This window comes from Hydra vulgaris, chromosome 15, assembly GCF_038396675.1.
Source record: "Hydra vulgaris chromosome 15, alternate assembly HydraT2T_AEP".
In the NCBI taxonomy this organism is placed as follows: domain Eukaryota; kingdom Metazoa; phylum Cnidaria; class Hydrozoa; order Anthoathecata; family Hydridae; genus Hydra; species Hydra vulgaris.
In genome coordinates, this window is record NC_088934.1 from 25,091,360 (window position 1) to 25,112,708 (window position 21,349).

The 21,349-nt window shown below is 28.9% G+C and overlaps 1 protein-coding gene across 1 annotated transcript in view; it reads left to right on the forward strand.

Moving 5' to 3' along the window:
* Nucleotides 1-21,349, forward strand: part of LOC136092183 (NADPH--cytochrome P450 reductase-like) — a 39,893-nt gene that overhangs the window by 15,531 nt on the left and 3,013 nt on the right. Inside the window, exons 3-4 of the mRNA XM_065819920.1 lie at nucleotides 2,724-2,977; nucleotides 16,304-16,490. Of these exons, the coding sequence (XP_065675992.1) occupies nucleotides 2,724-2,977; nucleotides 16,304-16,490 (441 nt within the window). The remainder of the gene's footprint in view (nucleotides 1-2,723; nucleotides 2,978-16,303; nucleotides 16,491-21,349) is intronic.

The window sequence follows — 21,349 nt, forward strand, 5'->3', positions numbered from 1 at the left end:
ACCAATATAGTTTTCAATATTTTAGTTAATACATATACTAGTTAATACTATATAGTTAATACCAATATAGGTTCAATTTTTTTTCCTTTTTTAAATAACAGTGACATTCATTGATAGCCATGTTTGTTTAAAATAATAAATTTAAATAAAATTATAACTTTTTCATGTCATGACGAATAACAGTGTCCACTCTTGTAAATGTTTTTACATTATAACATATAAACATTTTTTTGCCAGTTTTCTTGATTGAATACTTTATCCGTTTTTTAAGTTTATCTAGATTTTCAGTTTGCCATATTTTGTTTAACACCAATCTTTTAAGTTCCGACCAAAAATCTTCAATTGGTTGCAATTCTGGTACATTAGCAATGTTATGCACTTTTAATACAAATTCAAAATTTTTTGGTTTTACATAGTCTTGTTCTTACGTGAATGATTTTGCCAAAAAATTTTACTGTCGTTTTTATGATATTTTTCAATTAATTTCCCTAATCTGTAAAGGCATTTTAACTAGTGATCAACCAATATTCTGTTTTGGTATTGATTTTGGCTGAAATTTCAATTTGAACCGATACCAAGATTTCGGTTTGGTACTATTTATAAATTCGGTAAAATGCAAAATTTCGGTTGAAAAACATACTGAAATCCAAAAAATTTAAAAGATTTTAAATTTTTATCTAATTTTGAAAAACAGTTATTTTTGAGAGTTCTCACAATATGTTTTGAGAATTTTTAGAAAAATTTTCAGAATTTTCACAAAATATCTCGAAAAAATCTTGTTTTCAGAGAAAATCTGCCAGTTATTAACCTTTGCTATTAACTTATATTGATAACTTATGTATTAAATCTTAATTTGTAATACACGCGTAATCAATTCTAACATAATACAAGTATAAAAAAACAACAAATGTAAAATTGCATTTTTTTAAATAAATATTTTTTAATGAAATTAATTTTGACTAGCCGAAATGTCAGTTTCAGTAAAATATTTGCCGAAATGTTGGTTTCCGAAATTACAGGTTATTTCAGTTTCGGCTTTTTTTCTGTTTCGGGTCGATCGCTAATTTTAAAACATTTTCGGACTGCTTGGCCCGACGTAATGTTCCTTTTGAGAGATTCCTTTTGTTAAGAATGCAATCCAAACAAGTATTTTTAGGTCAAATTTGTCTTTACTTTTTAACCTTACATTTGATGCTCTATTTATGTGAGAAGACTAAAATCCATATGGTCCTACATTGTTCTCCTTTTTTTTTTAGTATATTATACATTTTGCATTGCCTAATGGAGAAAAATTCTCCCAATATAGTTTTTGATCAAAATATGGAACATGTAATTATGCAACTAGTTATCAGCTTTAAAAATGTTATCAGCTTCAAAAATATTATCAGTTACAAAGAGTTTTACAATACTATGCAGGGTCCCACAAGTCTTAATTTTGAATCCTTTGTTATTTTAAATCATATTTTAATTAATATGCTAATTAATATCTGTATAAAGAATCAAAAACTGTAATGTTTAATGTCATGTTTACTCACATGTTTACTGATGACTTATATGCTAACAATAACATTAGCTTCTCTTTAAAGTAAGAAACATTGAAATAGAACAAATATTAAACTAGCTTATTGCCAACTGACTCTAAACACTATTGATTAGTTTTCCTTATTTTATTTTAAACAAAAGTTTCAATATACTCCAGCATCTTTACCAATATTATTCATAAACAATATCAAAAATAAGCATTTTTTTAGAAACAAGTTCTTAGTGTTTTAATTGGTAAAAATTCGTCTTAGAGAGATCATATTAAATATATAAGCAATATAATTGCAAGAGATATTAATATCATACATAAATAATATCAAATCATCTCAATTATTTTTTTTACCAGTTATAGGTAACTGTAACTTTTAATTTAATAACCTGCATCAAATATTGCCTAAAATCAAAAATCATCTTTTTTATCTCAAAGAAAAATTGATGTATTGAATCAGCGTATTAAAGCAACAAGTTTTTGTTAACTAATGATATTTTATAATAAAATAAATAAAATATGATAATAACAAGTGTATAAAAATACTTATATAAATATTTATGTTATAAATATAAATATAAAATAAATAGTAGTAGATAAATAATAAAATAGATAAATAAAAAATACAATTTAGTAAATGGTCATGGTAATGTAAATATATATATATTTTTTCAGGTCTCTTGTCTTGTAATTATTTTCTCTTTTAAAGTATATTTTTAGTTAATTATTTTGTAATTTATCCTTATATTGGAAATCAATTATAATTACTTAACAAAAATATCAAATATAATATATAATAATCTCTTAAAGTAATTTATTTCACACATTAGTATTTTTTATTATTAATATTTGTTTAAATCAAAGTTACAATAGCTATGCACTACATTTAAAATATTATAAAACACTTTACTGTTTTTTGGTAAAAAAAACAACACATAAGTGATTAGTATATTGTAATTGTTTTTTTAATTAATATATTATAATAATTATGTGGTAAAAATAATTTTTATAGAATATTGCTTTTTTAATGTCATAACCATCATATTTGTTCAATAAAATTTTTCTTTTATTTAAAGAATTTTACCATATTTCGACTTAAAAATAAAACCTTTGAACATTGTCAATTTTATTTTAAGGTTTAAACTTTACTGCGTTTTCACTTGGAAATAAAACTTATGAACATTATTTTAAGGTTTAAACTTTACTGTGTTTTCACTTGGAAATAAAACCTATGAACATTATCAATTTTTTGGAAGATATGTTGACAAACGTCTAGAAGAGTTAGGTGGAAATCGTGTTGTTGACAGAGGGGAAGGAGATGATGACTCAAACATTGAAGAAGATTTTTTAATATGGAGAGATAAATTTTGGGAGAATGTGTGCAATTTTTATGGTTGCAAAAATATTGGACTTTCACAAACTGCATCAAGAGATTTTAAACTTGAGGTAAGAAAATAAAATTTGCTATTTTAATGCTAAGTCTTGAATTGTAGTCAATAATTGTAAGCTTTGCTAAGAAACTTGTCTTTTAATGAAAAGAGCTCAACCTGAAGAAAAAACACTTTAATAAATAAAAATTTTGTTTTTAGTAGTAGTATTTTTTTTTGCTGTAACTGGAAAACCAGTGAAACTATGACAGTTTGTTTCTCCTTTCCAATCTCTCCAAATCGGTCATTGTTAAATCTATTTCAGCTTTGAATTTATCATTGTTTTCTGCTTGAACTGTTTTTTTATGATTGTTCCATTATTTGCTGATCTGTTTGTTAAAAAATTTTGTTTTGGGTTGCATTTTCTTGTGTTCTTCTGCTATTTAAAAAAACTGGTTTTTTCAAAAGTTTTACTTTTTCATATTCATTCAAAATCTTAAATAATTGTATTAGATCTCCTCTTTTTCTTCTTGTTTCATAAGTTATAATGTTTATTTTTGTTTATGTTGTTTATTAATATTTATGTTGTTTAATAATGTTTATTATTGTTCTATTTTTGATCTTTCTTCATATGAAATCTTTTTAAAGACTGGTAGTAATCTTGTTACTCTGTGTTGTCTTCTTTTCACATCTTTAATATCACCTTTTAGGTATAGTGACCATACTGGTTCTGTAAATTCGATTACTTGTTTGATGAATGTGAGATAAAGTGTTCTAAGCATTTTATAGACTGTATAGCTGAAATATTTTTTTAATACCTATTTACCTATTACAGCATTAGCTTTTGATTTGCACATATCTATATTGATTTTCTATTTTAAATTGTTTAAGAAATGTACACCAAAATCTCTTTCTAGCTTAGTTCCTGTTCATTTATATATACCATGAATATCAAATCTCCTAAAACTCATCCTTGGGGCATGCTGCTATGAGCTAACATCCATGTAGAAAAAATATTTTTAGTTTTTACTCATTGTTTTCTACCACTTACAAAATGCTATAATCCATTTTATCAGCTTTCCAGTTACTGTTTCCAGTTATTATTTGACAGGTTATCTTTTATGAGGAACTGAATCAAAGGCTTTTGCAAAATCCAAATAAATAACATCAAGTGGGTCACAATTTGATGGGACAAATGCGATAAAGTCTAATTTTTCAAGCAAATTTGTTGTGTTAGATGCCAAAACAAGTTGTGTTTGTATCATAGATAAACATCGGAAAAAAATTAAATATTAATTAAACTTTCCAAAACAAATTATTGAATGAGATATTAACAAAAAACTTCATAATTTTTAATGCCATTTTGTTTCTCGTGAAGGAAATTTCCGGCTCTTTGGCTATTTTTATTTTATAAATTTGGTCTGATTAATGCGCTTATATTTGACGTCAATACAAAAATATTTGATTAATGCGCTTATATTTGATCAATGCGCTTATATTTGATTAATGCGCTTATATTTGATTAATGCGCTTATATTTGATTAATGCGCTTATATTTGATTAATGCGCTTATATTTGATTAATGCACTTATATTTGGCGTCAATAAAAAAAGTTTCTTTCAAAAAACTTAAAACAATTTTAAAATGCAGGGGTTTCTTCTTTGGCAGTTAAACGAAAATATAAGAATCAAGTTTTTAATTTCCATTTCATATATATCTAAAAGATATATATTAATCATTTTAAAATACTTTCTTGAATTAGAAATGTAAATTATTATAAACAATGTATAAAAAAGTTAAAAATATGAATAACATTTTTAAAATGATTTCCTGAATTTATTAATAAATTAAAGATAAAATAAATAAAAAATTTAAATCTATCAAAATTTAACTATGTTGGATTATATTGTACTTAGTGTTACTACTTAGTGTACTACTTAGTGCCCTATATAAAAAAAATTGATTACTTATTTACTAAGACAAACATTCATCTCGCTTATATAAAGTTCGCTTCACTTAATTTCTATTTTTATTATGCTTGTTTATTCTAACTCAAACACTTAACAATACATTGAACAAAAAACAAAAAGTTGCTACAGCAAACGTTTTTTATAACCAATGCAGACCAAATATGAAGGGAAAACCCAATTTGATTGTGTAAAACTATGCATTGTGCGCATTAATTCATTTTTAAGTAGAGTTTCTAATGTTGTGATTGATTAAATGTTTTCATTTTCTAAAAGCCGAAATAAAATAACGTTAATCTTCACACTAATTACTATATATATCAATATAGTTACAATATTGTAATTGATATTGTTATAATACTTTTATTGATATTTTTAATTCAAGATTTGATCTTCAATTCTAAATAACTGAGAAGCAATTTCCGAAAACACACAAGTTCTGCAAAAATTTTAAAAGTAATAACTTAAGAGTCAGCTAATACTGTCTTCCTAATATCACTATTTAACAACACACACACAATTAAAAATATTAACAATATTAACATTAACAACACACATAATTAAAAATTTTGAATGTTTCCTTTCTAATTGTTCTAATGTATAACTGCTGGCAAATTTCACAATGCCCTCTGCAAGGTGTGTTTTAATAAAAATATAATTTACATCTGTAATGGAACAGAACATCTGTAATAATACTACAGGATAACGGTTTTGACTTTAATGGCTTAATGGAGTACACATTCAAAGATTGCTGGTATAATGGAGTACACATTCAAAGATTGCTGGTATAATGGAGTACACATTCAAAGATTGCTGGTATAATGGAATACACATTCAAAGATTGCTGGTATAATGGAGTACACATTCAAAGATTGCTGGTATAATGGAGTACACATTCAAAGATTGCTGGTATAATGGAGTACACATTCAAAGATTGCTGGTATAGTGGAGTACACATTCAAAGATTGCTGGTATGAACATAAAAATTCAATTAAGTATGAAAGGAAATTCTACAGAACTTTCAGAATCATATTTTTATGTAGAAATCGATTTATAGTGTGCAGCCATTTACACCAGGAGAAAAATATTATAATCTCTGTTTAACTGTTTATATTTAAAACTATGCAATAAATAAAATAAGCTAATATCAAAATGTCGCCATGGAAACTAATTTATCATCTGCAACTTTATTGTTATCAAAGATAAGACTGTATTGTATTTTCGTATATAATCTTTTTTTATTACGATTGTAATGTCTAATAACAGTATATGACTTTATATGTCATGTTTCAAACAAATTCAATTGTAATTATTAAATCACTCTTTTAAAATTCAGTGAAAACAGAACTTAATTGTACAGAGTCATATTTTAATATTCATGTCATGTTTCAAACAAATTCAATTGTAATTATTAAATCACTCTTAAAATTCAGTGAAAACAGAACTTAATTGTACAGAGTCATATTTTAATAAAACTAATGTAACTCTGAATAAAACCTTGTATAAAATGTAACTCTGAATAAAATCTTTTATAATGCAATAATTGTATAGAACTTTTTTTTTAAAGATTTTTCATTTCGTAAAAAACATTGCAAAGTTTTTGTTTATATTTTTGAATTACCTGATTAAGAATTTAAAACAAAAAAGAAGGGTCTAAAAATCCTTGCAAATATGATAACACAATGCAAAAACAAATTAGAAATGTCACTTTTAGAAGTTTTCTATAGTAATTTGTAACTCAATCAATATATAAAAGATCTTACAATCAAGGTCGTTTACAAATAGTTAAAAACTAATCTTAAGTAAATACCATGAAATAGTATTAATAATACAAATAATAATGATAATAATGATGATAAATTAACCATTATAAAAATAATAAGAAAATTATATAATAATAAAACAATATTAATTTTAAAACAACAATTGAATATTATGCACTGACAAAACGTAACAATGATTTAATAAATATAATCAATCTTAATATCAATAATCATAATAAAGTTAATAAAAGTAATATAAATATTTCATTAAAAAATAACAATAAATAAACAAACAATGAATTTTTAATAACACTCACAAATAAAAACTTGTTGAGTTTTCATAATAAATGAAAATATTCAAATAAAAATGAAAATCATATCATAATTTTTTTTTTTTTTTTTTTTTTTTTTTTAGATTATTCACCTCCCCAAGGCCCGAGGGGGGCCACTACAGTCGAGGAGGATACTCATTTTTTTTTTTTTTTAAATATTTTATTTATATATATAATTATCCATCAAACAAATATCGTCCCTCAAAATTAATAAAATTTAAATATTTTTCTTATTCTTTTCTTAAAAATGGAGCAATTATTATATTTTATTTAATTTTTTTTAGTTTCTTTCCATTTTCGAATATTTTTTTCTTTTAACTTTGGTTTTTTGGCTTTCTTTTTTTTTTTTTCTTGTTTTTTTTTCTTTTGTTAATTTGTTTGGGTTTGGTTTTTATATTTTTTGTTTATGATTTTTGCTTTTTTATTTCTTTCTTTTTCTATTCTTCACTCCTTTTATTTTTATTTTTCTTATTTTTTTTTTTATCTTTCTTTATTTTATTTATAAAATTCGTTATAAAATAGTGTCCGCCATTCCGGAAGTCTCTGCACTGAATATCAAACTAACTGTAACTATAGTAACCATCTGAATTCAAATATTATATTAGCTTTTGTCTAGCATCTCTTGTTATTTTGACATTAAGATTTATCTTTAGGATTTTACTGAGATTGCTTTAATTTTTTTTTTTTTTTTTTTTTCGATGAAACAGTTTTTTTCATAGCACAGTTTTTTTACTAGCGTCTGGTCTTTTCTGTTTTAGATATTGTTTAACATAATTATGTCATTTTCTCAAAATTAAAATCTGCAGACACGTTTTGTTATATTTGTGGTTACTATATTGGGCCAAAATACGTAAAACATCAATTATGATGTGGGAATAAGCTATGAACCAAATATGCTGCTGTCATAGTATGCTGGATATACTTTGGGATCCAAATCAGGACAAGAAATGGGCTTCTCAGGTGTCATTGAAACTTGCAGATCAGCTTTGGAGGGCTGGCTATGGTGAGATAAAAAAAAAATATGTCATTTGCAATTCCTTGCATGTGGAGAGAACCAACAAATCACATTCCAGACTGTTACTTCTGTATGGTAAAAAAATTACGAATAAATCAAAGCTAACATATTCTGATATTAAGTTATCATTTGCACCAGTTCCACAATTAACAGCTGCTAGTTTCCGTTCCTCCAACTTCCTCATCAAATCTTACTCATAAAGATATATATACAGATAAATCTGAAGAATGATGTCCATCACTTTTCAAACAGCCACATTTTCCTAAAGCGAAATGAATGATTTGGTGTGTGACCAGATTTCAACTCCTGACTTTGATTTATCAAAGTCTGGAGTTGAAATATTACCATTCAGTCAGAAACAATAGTGCTTATTGGATTTAATGTGTAAGGTTTCAAAGAAAGGAAAAGTCTTTTACTTTTTCTCACTTTTACGAAGTATCGGATTGCTTGTGTTTCTGCTGGGATGCTGATGGTTTTTTTTAGAGAAATTAGGTTCTTGCATGAACCTAGAGCATGTCAGTTGTTTATAGAGCAAAGCTTCAAAGGTGTTCTTTTACATAATGGGAGCCAATATCCTTCTATACCTGTGGCTCACTCAACGCATTTGAAGGAAGATTATAATGATGTCAAATTTTTGTTCGAGAAAATAAACTACAACAAGTATCAATGGGATGTACAAAGAGACTAAAAGCTAATTGGTTTCTTTCTTGACCTACATAGTGAGTACACCAGTATATTCATGCTTTCTATGCCTTTAGGACAACAGGGCATCAAATCAACACAACCTTCAATTTTCAATTTTATTCTAATGTTCAAATAAAACAAAACTCCAACATCAACCCAAGCATAACCACTGGCGTATTTAAAGGATTTTTATGTAGAGCAAAACAAATCTGCTCTCAAAAACATCTCTTACAAGAAATTGATTACCTCAAGATTTCCTTAAATAACATATTATGCAACAACAAAGCAAAACTATATATATATATATATATATATATATATATATATATATATATATATATATATATATATATATATATATATATATATATATATATATATATATATATATATATATATATATATATATAACAGGTGAACAGTAAAATTTGAGGTTTTTTTTGAAACGCTCTAACTTTGCAGTGGATCAATATTTTTTTTTGATAAAATAAAAAACAGTTCGTAGATTTATAATCAAATAATTTATTTTTGAAGTTGCAATAGACTTGTTTCACCATTTCGTATTACAAAATCAAGCTTTCGATACAACCCTCCCCACATATTCTGTACAGCATTTACATCTACTTTCTTCAAACAATACTTGATTTAATTTATCAACTGAAGTAGCTTGCCAATTGTTCTTATAAACCATTCCCTTCAAAATTGACCTAAAGTTCTCAACTGGACAAAGTTCAGGCACTGCAGGAGGATTATCGGCTTTTTGTACAAAAGTGATAATTTTTAAGATCAAGTAGCTTGTCACTGATTTAGCATGATGGGCCGAAGCCAAGTCAAGCCAAAACGCAAAATTACTCTCAGGATGATATTTTTTAATAAAAGGCATCAGTCTTTTGATAATGCACTCTGTCAAATACACATTTTGTTTGACAGCAAGGCCCGAAGGAACAAAATAGGGTGTTGAGATGCCTCGAGGTGAAATTGCTAACCATACAAGCAATTTTTTTTCAAACTTTGCCTTGGACTTGTATTTCACACCACAAGAAACTGCTTTTGGATTGCTTGAACAATACCCAAAGTTTGAGTTCTTATCAGAGTGAGAATATGTGAAGTATGATTCATCATCAATTATTTAATCACACCTATAAAATTTTCTACATAATCTGCCACAACATGTTTGTAACTTGGACACTTGATCAACAGACCATTACAGCCCGTATTTGAGTACGGGCTGTAATGGTCTGTTTTTTTGGTAAACAATTTTGTGTGTTGCTGAATTCTATACACAACATGAGATCATCTGCACTTGATCTTTCAAGCAATTTGTCGGGTGGAAATGCCAGAACGACCATCAATCATGCTTTTCAACTTGGTAATATTGGTTTTAGTCATTATTTTAGCTTTTCGACCAGAACCAACAAAACACAAAGTTTTAATTTGCCTTTTTCCCACATTGAAATGTATCAGTAAATGCTTGCTCTTGGGTGATTTTCTTTCATAAAATGATCCACAACGACTTTTCTACCTTCCTTGAAATGCGAATCACAATAACTGTACACACGATCAATCAAACTTTCACGCTTCATTTTGATGTAGATTACAGAATAGTAAGAATATTTTCATATAACTTTGCCAGCAGCAGCTACAGAGAGTGGGCTAAAATAGAAACAATAAATGAATCAGTGCACAAAAAAAAATTCAAAAATAAACACCGTTAAAAAAATCTCAAATTTTACTGTTCACCTGTTATCCTTGACCCTATAATTTTTTGTAATTTACTTTAACAATCTCCCAAAACCCTCACATCTAAGGTGGCATTGTTTTTATCTCTAACATAGATGACGATTGTGTAACATTTTTTGAAATATAATAAAAATTCAATGCTCTCATTAAGACTATATTTATTTACAAAGCAAAATTGGTCAAGGAAAACTAATCTCGGGAAGGTAGGTATGTCAAATATGTTAGTTTTGTCTGTTATACTTTTATATAACAATTTTTCTATTTCAACAAAGAAAATCTTCTTAAGGATTAACATATCCTTTTAATAAACAAAGTAAACTCCCATATCTTCTTCACAAAAAGTATTTAAATTAGTGAAATTCTATGAGCGATATTAGAATAATAATAATGGGTGTAGGTTAGTCTCCCTTTTAATTTTTAAATAACTCAATGTATATAATTATATGAACTGAATTAACATAAAAATTATTAAAAGCATTAATAAAAGTATTATAACAGTTACAACATTGTAACAATGTTTAAATATATATAGTAATTATTATGAAGATTAACTATATTTCAGCTAAGATTTACTCAATTACAAATGATAACATTTAATCAGTCACAGTTCTACCTAAAAATGGATTACTGCGCACATAATTTAATATTTTCATAATGTAATATGCCTGTTCTAAGCAAAAAGTAATTGTTTTTTTCAGGATTAAAATAGCTGTTTCATCACTAAATCAGACTCGGAATTAAGGATGGCTATCAGCAATGCTGACCTAACTGTCGACCTAAAAGTGGTTAAGTTTTATAATAACCCCTTTGTGTCAAATTTTTTTGCCAATCTGATGCTGACCCCTAACAGCTTGAGGTCGGCAATTAATAAACGACCTCATTTTTCCTAATTCTGAGGGTTACTAAATAGAGACACATTAAAGGTAAGATAATCAAAATAATATTTTTTTTTTTAAACATCTTCGCTTCCAATAAGGCTGCAAGCAGCTACTAATTAAAGTTGGAAGTTACTGAAAGAGAAAAGATGAAGATTGCAGAGCAAGATAACGATTGACAGACGCTTAAAGGATTGCAAATTATATAAATCAGAAAAGCAAGATGAAGGAAGCGAATTCCAAAGAGCTGATGTTCGAGGAAAAAAACTAGACGAATAAGCGTTTTGGAGCACTTTGGAACAGTCACAGAAAAAGGATGAGACTTAATTGAATGACGAGTAACATGAGAATGAATTTTAGTAGATGGCACAAGAGACGCTAGCTCTTTAGAGCAGTGCCTATTATAGTATTTGTAGAAAAGAGAAAGAGAAGCAACATTACGATGATGTGATAATGGTTGGAGGTTGGCTGCAAAAGCAGGTCCAACTATGTTTGCAATGCATTTTTGCACCTTGTCTAAAAGAGAAAAGGCATCATTAGAAGATCCCCAGATATGGCAACAGTATTCCATACAAGACGGGATTTGAGATTTATAGAGATAGAGAATAGAATCCAGAGTAAGAAAGTGACGAGCTCGATAAAGAGATGCAACCTTAGCAGAGGCTAATTTTGCAACTGATTTGATATATGGTTTCCAAGAAAGATTGGAAGTAACAGTTAATCCTAGAAGATGAAGAGTAGATGACTCATCGAGTACATCACCCTTCATAAATAAAGGAAGATCTAAATTATTGCAATAACGATTGGCTGAAAAAAATGAGTTTTATCTGAATTAAAGTTCACCAGCCACTTTGAGCCCAATGCTGTATCAGAAGTGATCCTTTTCAAGCTCAAATGCCCCCTCCAAGCAATCAGAGAGTGTTGGTTTTTTATTACAACAAGAATAAATAGTAGTATCATCAGCAAACAATGCCGCCTTAAATGTGAGAATATCTGGAAGATCGTTAATGTAAATTAAAAAGAGTATAGGGCCATGAATTGAACCTTGAGAAACCCTTGAAGTTATAGAATAAAAAGAAGAGTGCTGTTCATCAAGGACAACTTTTACACAATGATTGGAAAAGATTCAATAATCTTAAAGGCGTTACCAGATAGACCGTAAGAAAAAAGCTTATGGAGAAGTCCAGCATACCAAACTTTATTAAAAGCTTTAGAAATGTCAAGAGCGATGGCCTTAACCTCTCCTCCTTCATTTAATTCACGATAAAGCCTATTGGTTATTACTAATAACAAATCAGCGGATGAACAAGAAGATCGAAATCCATATTGATGATCAGAAAGTAAGTTATTAGATTCAAGATGAGAGATTAAATGTTAAAGATTCAAAAACCTTGCTTTTGATAGGAAGAAGATTAATGGGGCGGTAGTTAGACGAATCAGAGCGCTCTCCAGATTTTTTGAAAATAGAGATAATAGATGCCACTTTCCAGCAGGCTGGAAAACAAGACTCTAATAGGCATTTGTTGAATAGTTTTGAAAGTATTGATGACAGCTCAGGAGAACACTTTTGCAAAACTATAACAGGTATGTTGTCCGGGCCACAAGCTGTAGAAGAGTCTAGGCAGGAAATCACTTTAGATACAGAAGCTGGAGAGATACAAATGTCAAGCAATTCATCAACCTGTTTGTTGGCAATATCAGGTAGAACGCACCCAGTGGAATCAAGAGATAATATTAATGAAAAGTTCTTAGCAAACAATTCAGCTTTGTCTTTAGGTGAGGTGACAAAGTCTAAACCATACAAGAGAGGTGGAATTAAAGATTTGCCCTTATTATTAATACTATTAAAGATTCTCCAGAAGTCACGAGAGCCTAATTTTTGAGATGAGATACAAGATTTCATGACCTGAGAATAGCAGGCTTTTGCGTTAAGCGAAACTTTTTTACAATGGTTTCAAGCAGTAATAAACAGACATTTGTTTTCTGGAGATTTGTTTTGCTGATAAGTATGGAAGTAACGGTTTCGATTAACAATCACAGCAGCACAGTGTGAGGAAAACCATGGAGGAGAGTGAGGCTTGACCTGGAATCGTCAAGAGGGAACAAAAGGTTCCATGCCAGCTTGAATCCACTAAGTTATGTAGTTATGTAAGATGCGCATTTTTCGACAGGAAGACAAAAGATTTCTACCCAAGGACCATCATGAAGAAAATCACGAAGAACCATCATGAAGGACCATCACGAAGGACCATCATGAAGGACCATCACGAAGAACCATCATGAAGGACCATCAGGAAAGACCATGAAGAAAATCACGAAGACCATCATGAAGAAAATCATCATAAGGAATCCCAGTCAGCTTTACTGCAGTTGTAAGAGGTACAATAATAGGGGGATTCAGCTGATGAAAAATAATGAGATATTAGTATTAGAGAGATCAAGCTGTGATCAGAAACACTTAAGGGTAAATGCGTTGGAAAAATGACTATTTGAGTTAGGGATTGTAAAAGGCAAAAGTTGTGGGCTTTAATGCCAGAATCACTGACATTAGAGCCAAGCCATTCAGTGTGGTGAGCATTAAAGTCACCGACAACAACTATATTAGCTGATGGATAAAGAGAGAGGGCTTGGTCAATATGATTAGAAATAACATCAAAAAGAGTGCAGTCTTGAGATGAAGGAGAGCGATATAAACAAATAGAAAGACAATAGAGTGAATTAGTGCTATACGAAAGCACACGAAAGAATAGTCTGTGGATTTAAACTTAGTTTCACGACAAATGGGTGAATTCTTATGAATGTAAATGCCCAGGCCAAGCATTAAAAAAAGATCATTAAGATCGCAAGATGAGACAGCTGAACTCAAATTAGTCTCACAAAGAGCAAGTAGGTCTGGTGAACTTTGCAACAGATAAAACTCAACAGAAGAAAAGTTACTTCGAAGACCACGAATATTAGTGAATGATAGGTTTAGAGAACTTGGTGATGATGATGGTTTTTTGTGTTTTACAGTTTTTGTTACTTTATTATTAAATTTGATTGAAGAACTTGACTCAAAGCATAGATAATACTCAGAACACTGTTTAATAGCCCAAGCAATCGCCTCATTACTATTAATAAACCCTAAGCAGTAACAAAGGGCTCCAAATGTGGCCTCCAAATGTGGCCTCCGCAATGCACACCAAAAGTACAAACAGGACACCATCCATGCCCAATATGACACTGTTTATAATTTGATATTATCAGCTGTTGATGGAATCAACCTCTCTGAGTTACCTCAGAGTTTGGGAAACCTGACTACCAGCCGGCCTCAGAACCATAAAACTGAGTTATAGAGCTGTACCCTCATTAGGAGATAATAGAACGAGTTGCCTAGTCATAAAAACAGAGACACAAGCAAAACCCATGCATTGAGTCAAGAAGATCCAGCATTTAACATCCTAAACTAATAAGCCAGCCTAATAGATGAAGAAGGGTTGCCAGGCTGGCCAACAGTTAGAATCTGTTTACCCCTTAAGTCTTTGCCTAGGAGGCCTTCTACAAGACAGTAGCTGAATGCATTTAAAATCTGCCCAAGATGGGTATTTTTATCGAGACACCATCTCTAGCCTTTACTCAACCAAGAGCCCCAAGGCAGGGGGTTACCAGTAGTAGGATAGCCTGACCTGACTACTTAATATAGATGAGGAACAACACTAGACTAAGAATAAAAATTGTTGGTACCCCAGAAGTTACTGAAAATAAAGGAGTGTGTTAATCATGAAATATACATTGATACTATGATTAGATGGGAATAACTCAGAAATTCAAAAACTTTGCTAGAAACACAGTATGAATTAATCTTATGGGGGAGACCAGCATGCCAGACCATTGTTCTTGATATATCAAAGATTTTTATCCAAGAACAAAAGCACTAGTTTTATCGCATGCACCATAAAACTTTTCTGTTGTAATAAACAATCTATTGCTTCCATCTTATGCACCATAAAACCATTGTGTTATAATGTTAATAACCAATCTATTGCTTTCATCTCATACATTATAAAATCTTTCTGTTGTTTACAAGAAATCAGTAAAACAAGAGGATCGAAGTTGTCTTGTTGTTACACTAAAGAAAATCTGTCTTGAGAGTTGTTATACTAAAAAAGGAAATCTGTCTTGAGAGTTGTTACACTAACGATGAGATATTAGAAGTTTGTTTGTTGAAGGTTCAAAAACTTCATTATTAATAGTAAGTAAACTGATTAGAAAACTTTATTAATAATAGTAAGAAAAAAGTTTTTAAAGAACACTCTTGTGAGACTGTGTAAAAAGTTTTAGGGAACACTCTTGTTACACTGTTTAAAATAGCTCTATGTATATTACAGTAACCATGGTGTAAGGTTGTTATTTTTAAGCATTCCAGCACAATATATTTATTCAATAATAGTTATAAAAATAATAAGTTATTAATTTATTACTTAACTATGTTTATGCATTCATTGCTGTTAAATGTTAAAAACTGACTGAAAAGTATTGATAGATACTATTATATCAATATAATTGTGTTATATATCAGATTAACATAATAATATATCAGTAAATGATAATAATAACATAATGTTGGTGTAGTCATTACAACGTATTTCAAAAAATTGTGGTTTTCAGGAGATACAAAAATCTGAACTGGTGCTACGACTCTAAACTTGGAATTATGAAAATTTAAAGTTCAATTCAACTCGGCACTACTATTTTTACCCTTCTTTATTTAAACTAAGTTTAAACTAATTTTATTTAAATTATATTTAACTAAACATTGAGATACAATATCTTGAGTTTTGTGTCATGCAACAAAAAAAAAAATGCATTTCTATTGGTATTTGATTTACAGAGTTTTAACAGAAGATGCATATGGTAAATTACAATTCAAAAGCATTGAAACCCCAAAAATTTTTTGAGATACTTGGTATGATAATTACTAACGATAATAGTAATAGTACTTATAACAATAGAGCTAAGCACTAAAGATCAGTATATCAATATGATTTAGAAGTTTCCAATGCCTTTTGTGGGTCAAATATTTAAAGGTGAAATAACAAAACTTGGTGCATTAGATAAACAGCAACCTCCTTTTGATATTAAAAATCCGTATATGGCAAAAGTAGTTGTTAATAGAGAATTGCATAAAGGTGGAAATCGATCATGTATGCACATTGAATTTGATATAAATCAATCAGGTAATTATTTAAAAATTAATTTTGTACTTATATAAATAATTATTTCTCTTTTAAAAATATGTCATAAACATTGATAAAAAAATATTCAAGTTATTTTGTTCTCTATTTCTAAAAATTTCTTATTTATCCATTCTATACGTTTACAAATCTTTTATTCATTTATGAAATAATGTTGTCAAATTGTTGAAAATACAATAACATCGTTCTATACACAATAAATGCTGTTTTTTAATGTTTGTTTTCTAATAATGCTCTTTCTCTGCTAGACAAGATCCGAAATTGCATGGTAAACGCAGTTTGTCCAGCTTGATTTACCCAGCTTGAGCATCTCTCCCATCATTGCAAGATTACATCTTTCTCTCTTTTCTACGAATACTCACGGTTGCTGCTCAAAAAAACTATCATGTCTAGTTCCATCAACCAAAATTCATTCTCACTTGACTTGTCATTCAGCAAACTCGCATCTTTTTACTGAATATGTCTCAGCATGCTCTAAAAACTTTTATATGTCTTTTTTTTCCCCCATACTTCAATCCTTTAGAGCTCTCTCCCACCTTCATGTTTTCCTGACTCGTACAATCTAATCTGACTCGTACAATCTAATCTGACTCGTACAATTTTTCAAGTCTTCTGTCAATCATTTCCCTGCTCTTTAACTCTCTTCTTTGTTTTCTAGTAACTTGACTTGTTTGACTATCAAATAACCAATCTTTCTTCCATTCTTGACTTGCCTCTGGTAGAGCTCTTTGTCCTATATGCTTTTCCATTCTCCATTAATGTTGTTGACATCAAATAACTGAGAAAGTGTTGCAGTGAATTTATCAGATGGTTTCTTTTTGTTTTTGTCATATAGATCAATCAGTCTATTGAGTTGGATCGATAAAAAAAAATTTTTTTAAGCTTATAAGTCATAAAAAATGCCTTGTTTATAAACAAATGTAAACAGCTGACTGGAATCTGCTTCAAACAGTCTGGAGTGTTATAAAAAAAATGCCTTGTTTATAAACAAATGTAAACAGCTGATTGGATTCTGCTTAAAAGTAGTCTAGAACATCATATAAAAGTTCATTGTGAAATTGAAATTGATAGTCAAACTGCGCGGTGTATATATATGTATATATATATATATATATATATATATATATATATATATATATATATATATATATATATATATATATATATATATATATATATATATATATATATATGTATATATATATTAATATATATATATATACTATATATATATATATATATATATATATATATATATATATATATATATATATATATATATATATATATATATATATATATATATATATTTATATATATACATATATATTAATATATATATATATATTAATATATATATGGTAATATATATATATATATATTAATATATATATATATATATATATATACATACATATATATATGTATATATATAAATATATATAGTATATAGTATATATATATATATATACTATATATACAGTATATAGTATACACGGTGTGTCCCAAAAATAACCGAACTTATTGGATATAAAATAAAACACACATTATATAATCATTGAAAGTAATTATTTATTCAAAATAGGTTCCATCAGACTCAATACAACGTTTGGCACGATCAACCAGCGCATGCATAGATTTTTTTATGTCATTTATAAGAATGTTCTTCAGCATCTCGGTTATAGCTGCTTGAATGGCTGGGATATCATCATATTTAAATATTTAAAGGTGAAATAACAAAACTTGGTGCATTAGATAAACAGCAACCTCCTTTTGATATTAAAAATCCGTATATAGTAAAAGTAGTTGTTAATAGAGAAAGTAGTTGTTAAAATAAAACACACATTATATCATCATTGAAAGTTATTATTTATTCAAAATAGGTTCCATCAGACTCAATACAATGTTTGGCACGATCAACCAGCGCATGCATAGATTTTTTTATGTCATTTAAAGGAATGTTCTTCAGCATCTCGGTTATAGCTGCTTGAATGGCTGGGATATCATCATAAAATGCTCCTTTCATCTTGGTTTTCAGTTTTGGAAGTAGAAAATAGTCACATGGTGATAGATCAGGCGAATATGGAGGGTGTTTGATGAGAGAAATCCTTTTTTTCATCAAAAATTCATTCACTTTTTTGGTCTTGTGAGGCGCTGCATTGTTGTGCAATAAAAACAGTTGTTTTCCTGCTGGATATTCAGGTCTAACACGACAAATTCTTTTCCACAAACGATCTAAAACGCCTAAATATTATTCTCCATTAACAGTTCGAACAAATTCCTTGTGGACAATACCCTTCGAATCATAAAAAGTAAACAACATTGTCTTGATTCAAGACTTCTGGAAACGCATTTTTTTTGGTTTTGGCTCGCCTTTGGACTTCCATTCAGCAGATTGACGGTTAGTTTCAGGGTCATATTTAAAGCACCATGACTCATCACCAGTTATGATCGAATCAAGAGAGTCTGGATCGTTTTCAACAGTTTCAACAATGTCTTTGCAATGCTCCACACGAGCGATTTTTTGGTCTTCATTTAACTCATGTGAAACAAAACGCGCACATACTTTTATTTTACCCAAATCTTGAGTTAAAATTCTCCAAATAGTGTTTTTACTTGTATTTAATTCCTCAGCCAACATTCTTGTAGTAAAATTTGCATCGATACCAATGATTTCACGGACTTTTTCCACCAATTCAGCACAATTACTAGCGTCTGGACAACCTGGCCTCAGATTGTCATTTAAATCCTCACAACCATTTTTAAATCGTGTAAACCACGTGTAAACTTGAGTACGACTCATACAATCATCACCATAAACTTTTTTCATCAATTCGTATGTCTCAGCAAATTTTTTTTCAAGTTTAACACAAAGTTTTATATTTGCTCTTTGTTCCATTTTTGTTTTGTAACATTAGGATGCGTTTTTCTTTTATTGAAATGGCTGTAACTTTCACATCTGTCATCCAATTTACATGAATGTAGGTGCGTTTAAAAGAGGATGAATTTTTTTTTTTCATGCAGCAAATTATCAATGGATAAGTTCGGTTATTTTTGGGACACACCGTATATATATATATATATATATATATATATATATATATATATATATATATATATATATATATATATATATATATATATATATATATATATATATATATATATATATATATATATATATATATACTATATATACTATATATATATGTATATATTGTATAATATGTCCTTCACTCTACTCAATACTTTATTGGTTTATTTACTAGGTATCATAACAAGCATGCTAGAACCTTTCATAATGGCTTTAAAAATGTCATTTTATTTATTTTTTTCTAAAATAGTTATCCTTAAAAACTATATAACTTTTTAGAATTAAAATAGCTTCAAGTTATTTTTATTTTAAATAAACATATTTAAAATAAAAATAACTTGAAGCACTTTTTTAATTTTGAGTTAAAAAACCGTATTTATTAGGCAATAAATTCTAAAATGAATTTTTTATATAAAACATTATTTTTGAACTTTCTGTTTAATTAAGCTTCTTTTGAGTACTTTTGAAAGACCTTTTTTTCTAAAATATTAGGGACCTGGTAAATGGTACCGTGATCGGGGTTGACTATGAATAGCGGTGTGAAAATGGACACCAGTACTAGTTTTACTAAATGGTGAAGCAGCACATAAAATATAGCCGAAAATTGAGATTTTTTTACTCACTTGCCTTAAATATAATGGTTGGATCATAATTTTTGGCTGCCCTCAGAATTATTTTTTTGTTTGTCATGGCCATGGGAACCGTGTTAAACAAAATCAAGAATATTCAAAGCAGTTGACCAGTTTAAGCTTTTCTGGCAATGCTGTTGGAGAGTTTTTACCTATGGTTGTTTAAGCAAAGAATCTTTACCAGGGTTGTACTCAAGGTGGACCACCTGGAACTGTTTACAACATTACCCCTAATGGGTGGTTTGATGGTATAACATATACTAAATGGTTTATGGAAAGATACTTGCCAGTTGCTATTTCAAAAGCCGGAACAACATTGTTGGTTGGGGATAACCTTGGTTTACATTTTTCTCCTGAAAGTATTGAAGCCACAATTGGACATATCATCAAGTTTATAACAATGCCCCTAAATGCAACTCATCTCTGCCAACCACAAGATGTTGCTGAATTTAGAGGATTAAAGCAGTCGTAAAGGAGTATTCTTTTGAAGTGAAGAGGAAAAAGTCGTATCAAAGAAGCGATCTCAAAAGAACACCTACCTACGTTTTTAAATAGATTGAAAAATACATTGTGGTCAGAAGCTTTGGTTAGCGAATTTCGACCAACAGCGATCTACCCTATGGACAAAACAGAGGTTACAAAGTGTCTTCCAGGAAAATGTAAAGTCCCTAGTGGTAAAGACATCGTAACAGTTCTTTACCACTAGGGCTCGGTAAAAATTTAATCTAAGGTTAGGCACAAATCCATTGTTGCAAGCAGTGTTGTGATTTATGATAAAGATGATGATTATGAGCTCGATATTGAAAATATTGACTTTTTATGCAGCATGTGTGAGTCATTTGAGGAATTGGAGGATAGTGACAGTTCAGTTTAATGTGAGATAGATTTGTAAGTATTGTGATACATGTAAATATATTGAAAAAATTAGATTTTAAACAGAGTGTGCTAATTTTTTCACATATATTGAAAAAATTAGATTTTAAACAGAGTGTGCTAATTTTTTCACATGAACTGAACTATAAAAAATAAAATATTTCTATATAAAATAAACTTTCGTTATCTGTTTGATCTTTAACAGTATTTTCCTCCATTGTATTATTGTAATATAGCCATAATCT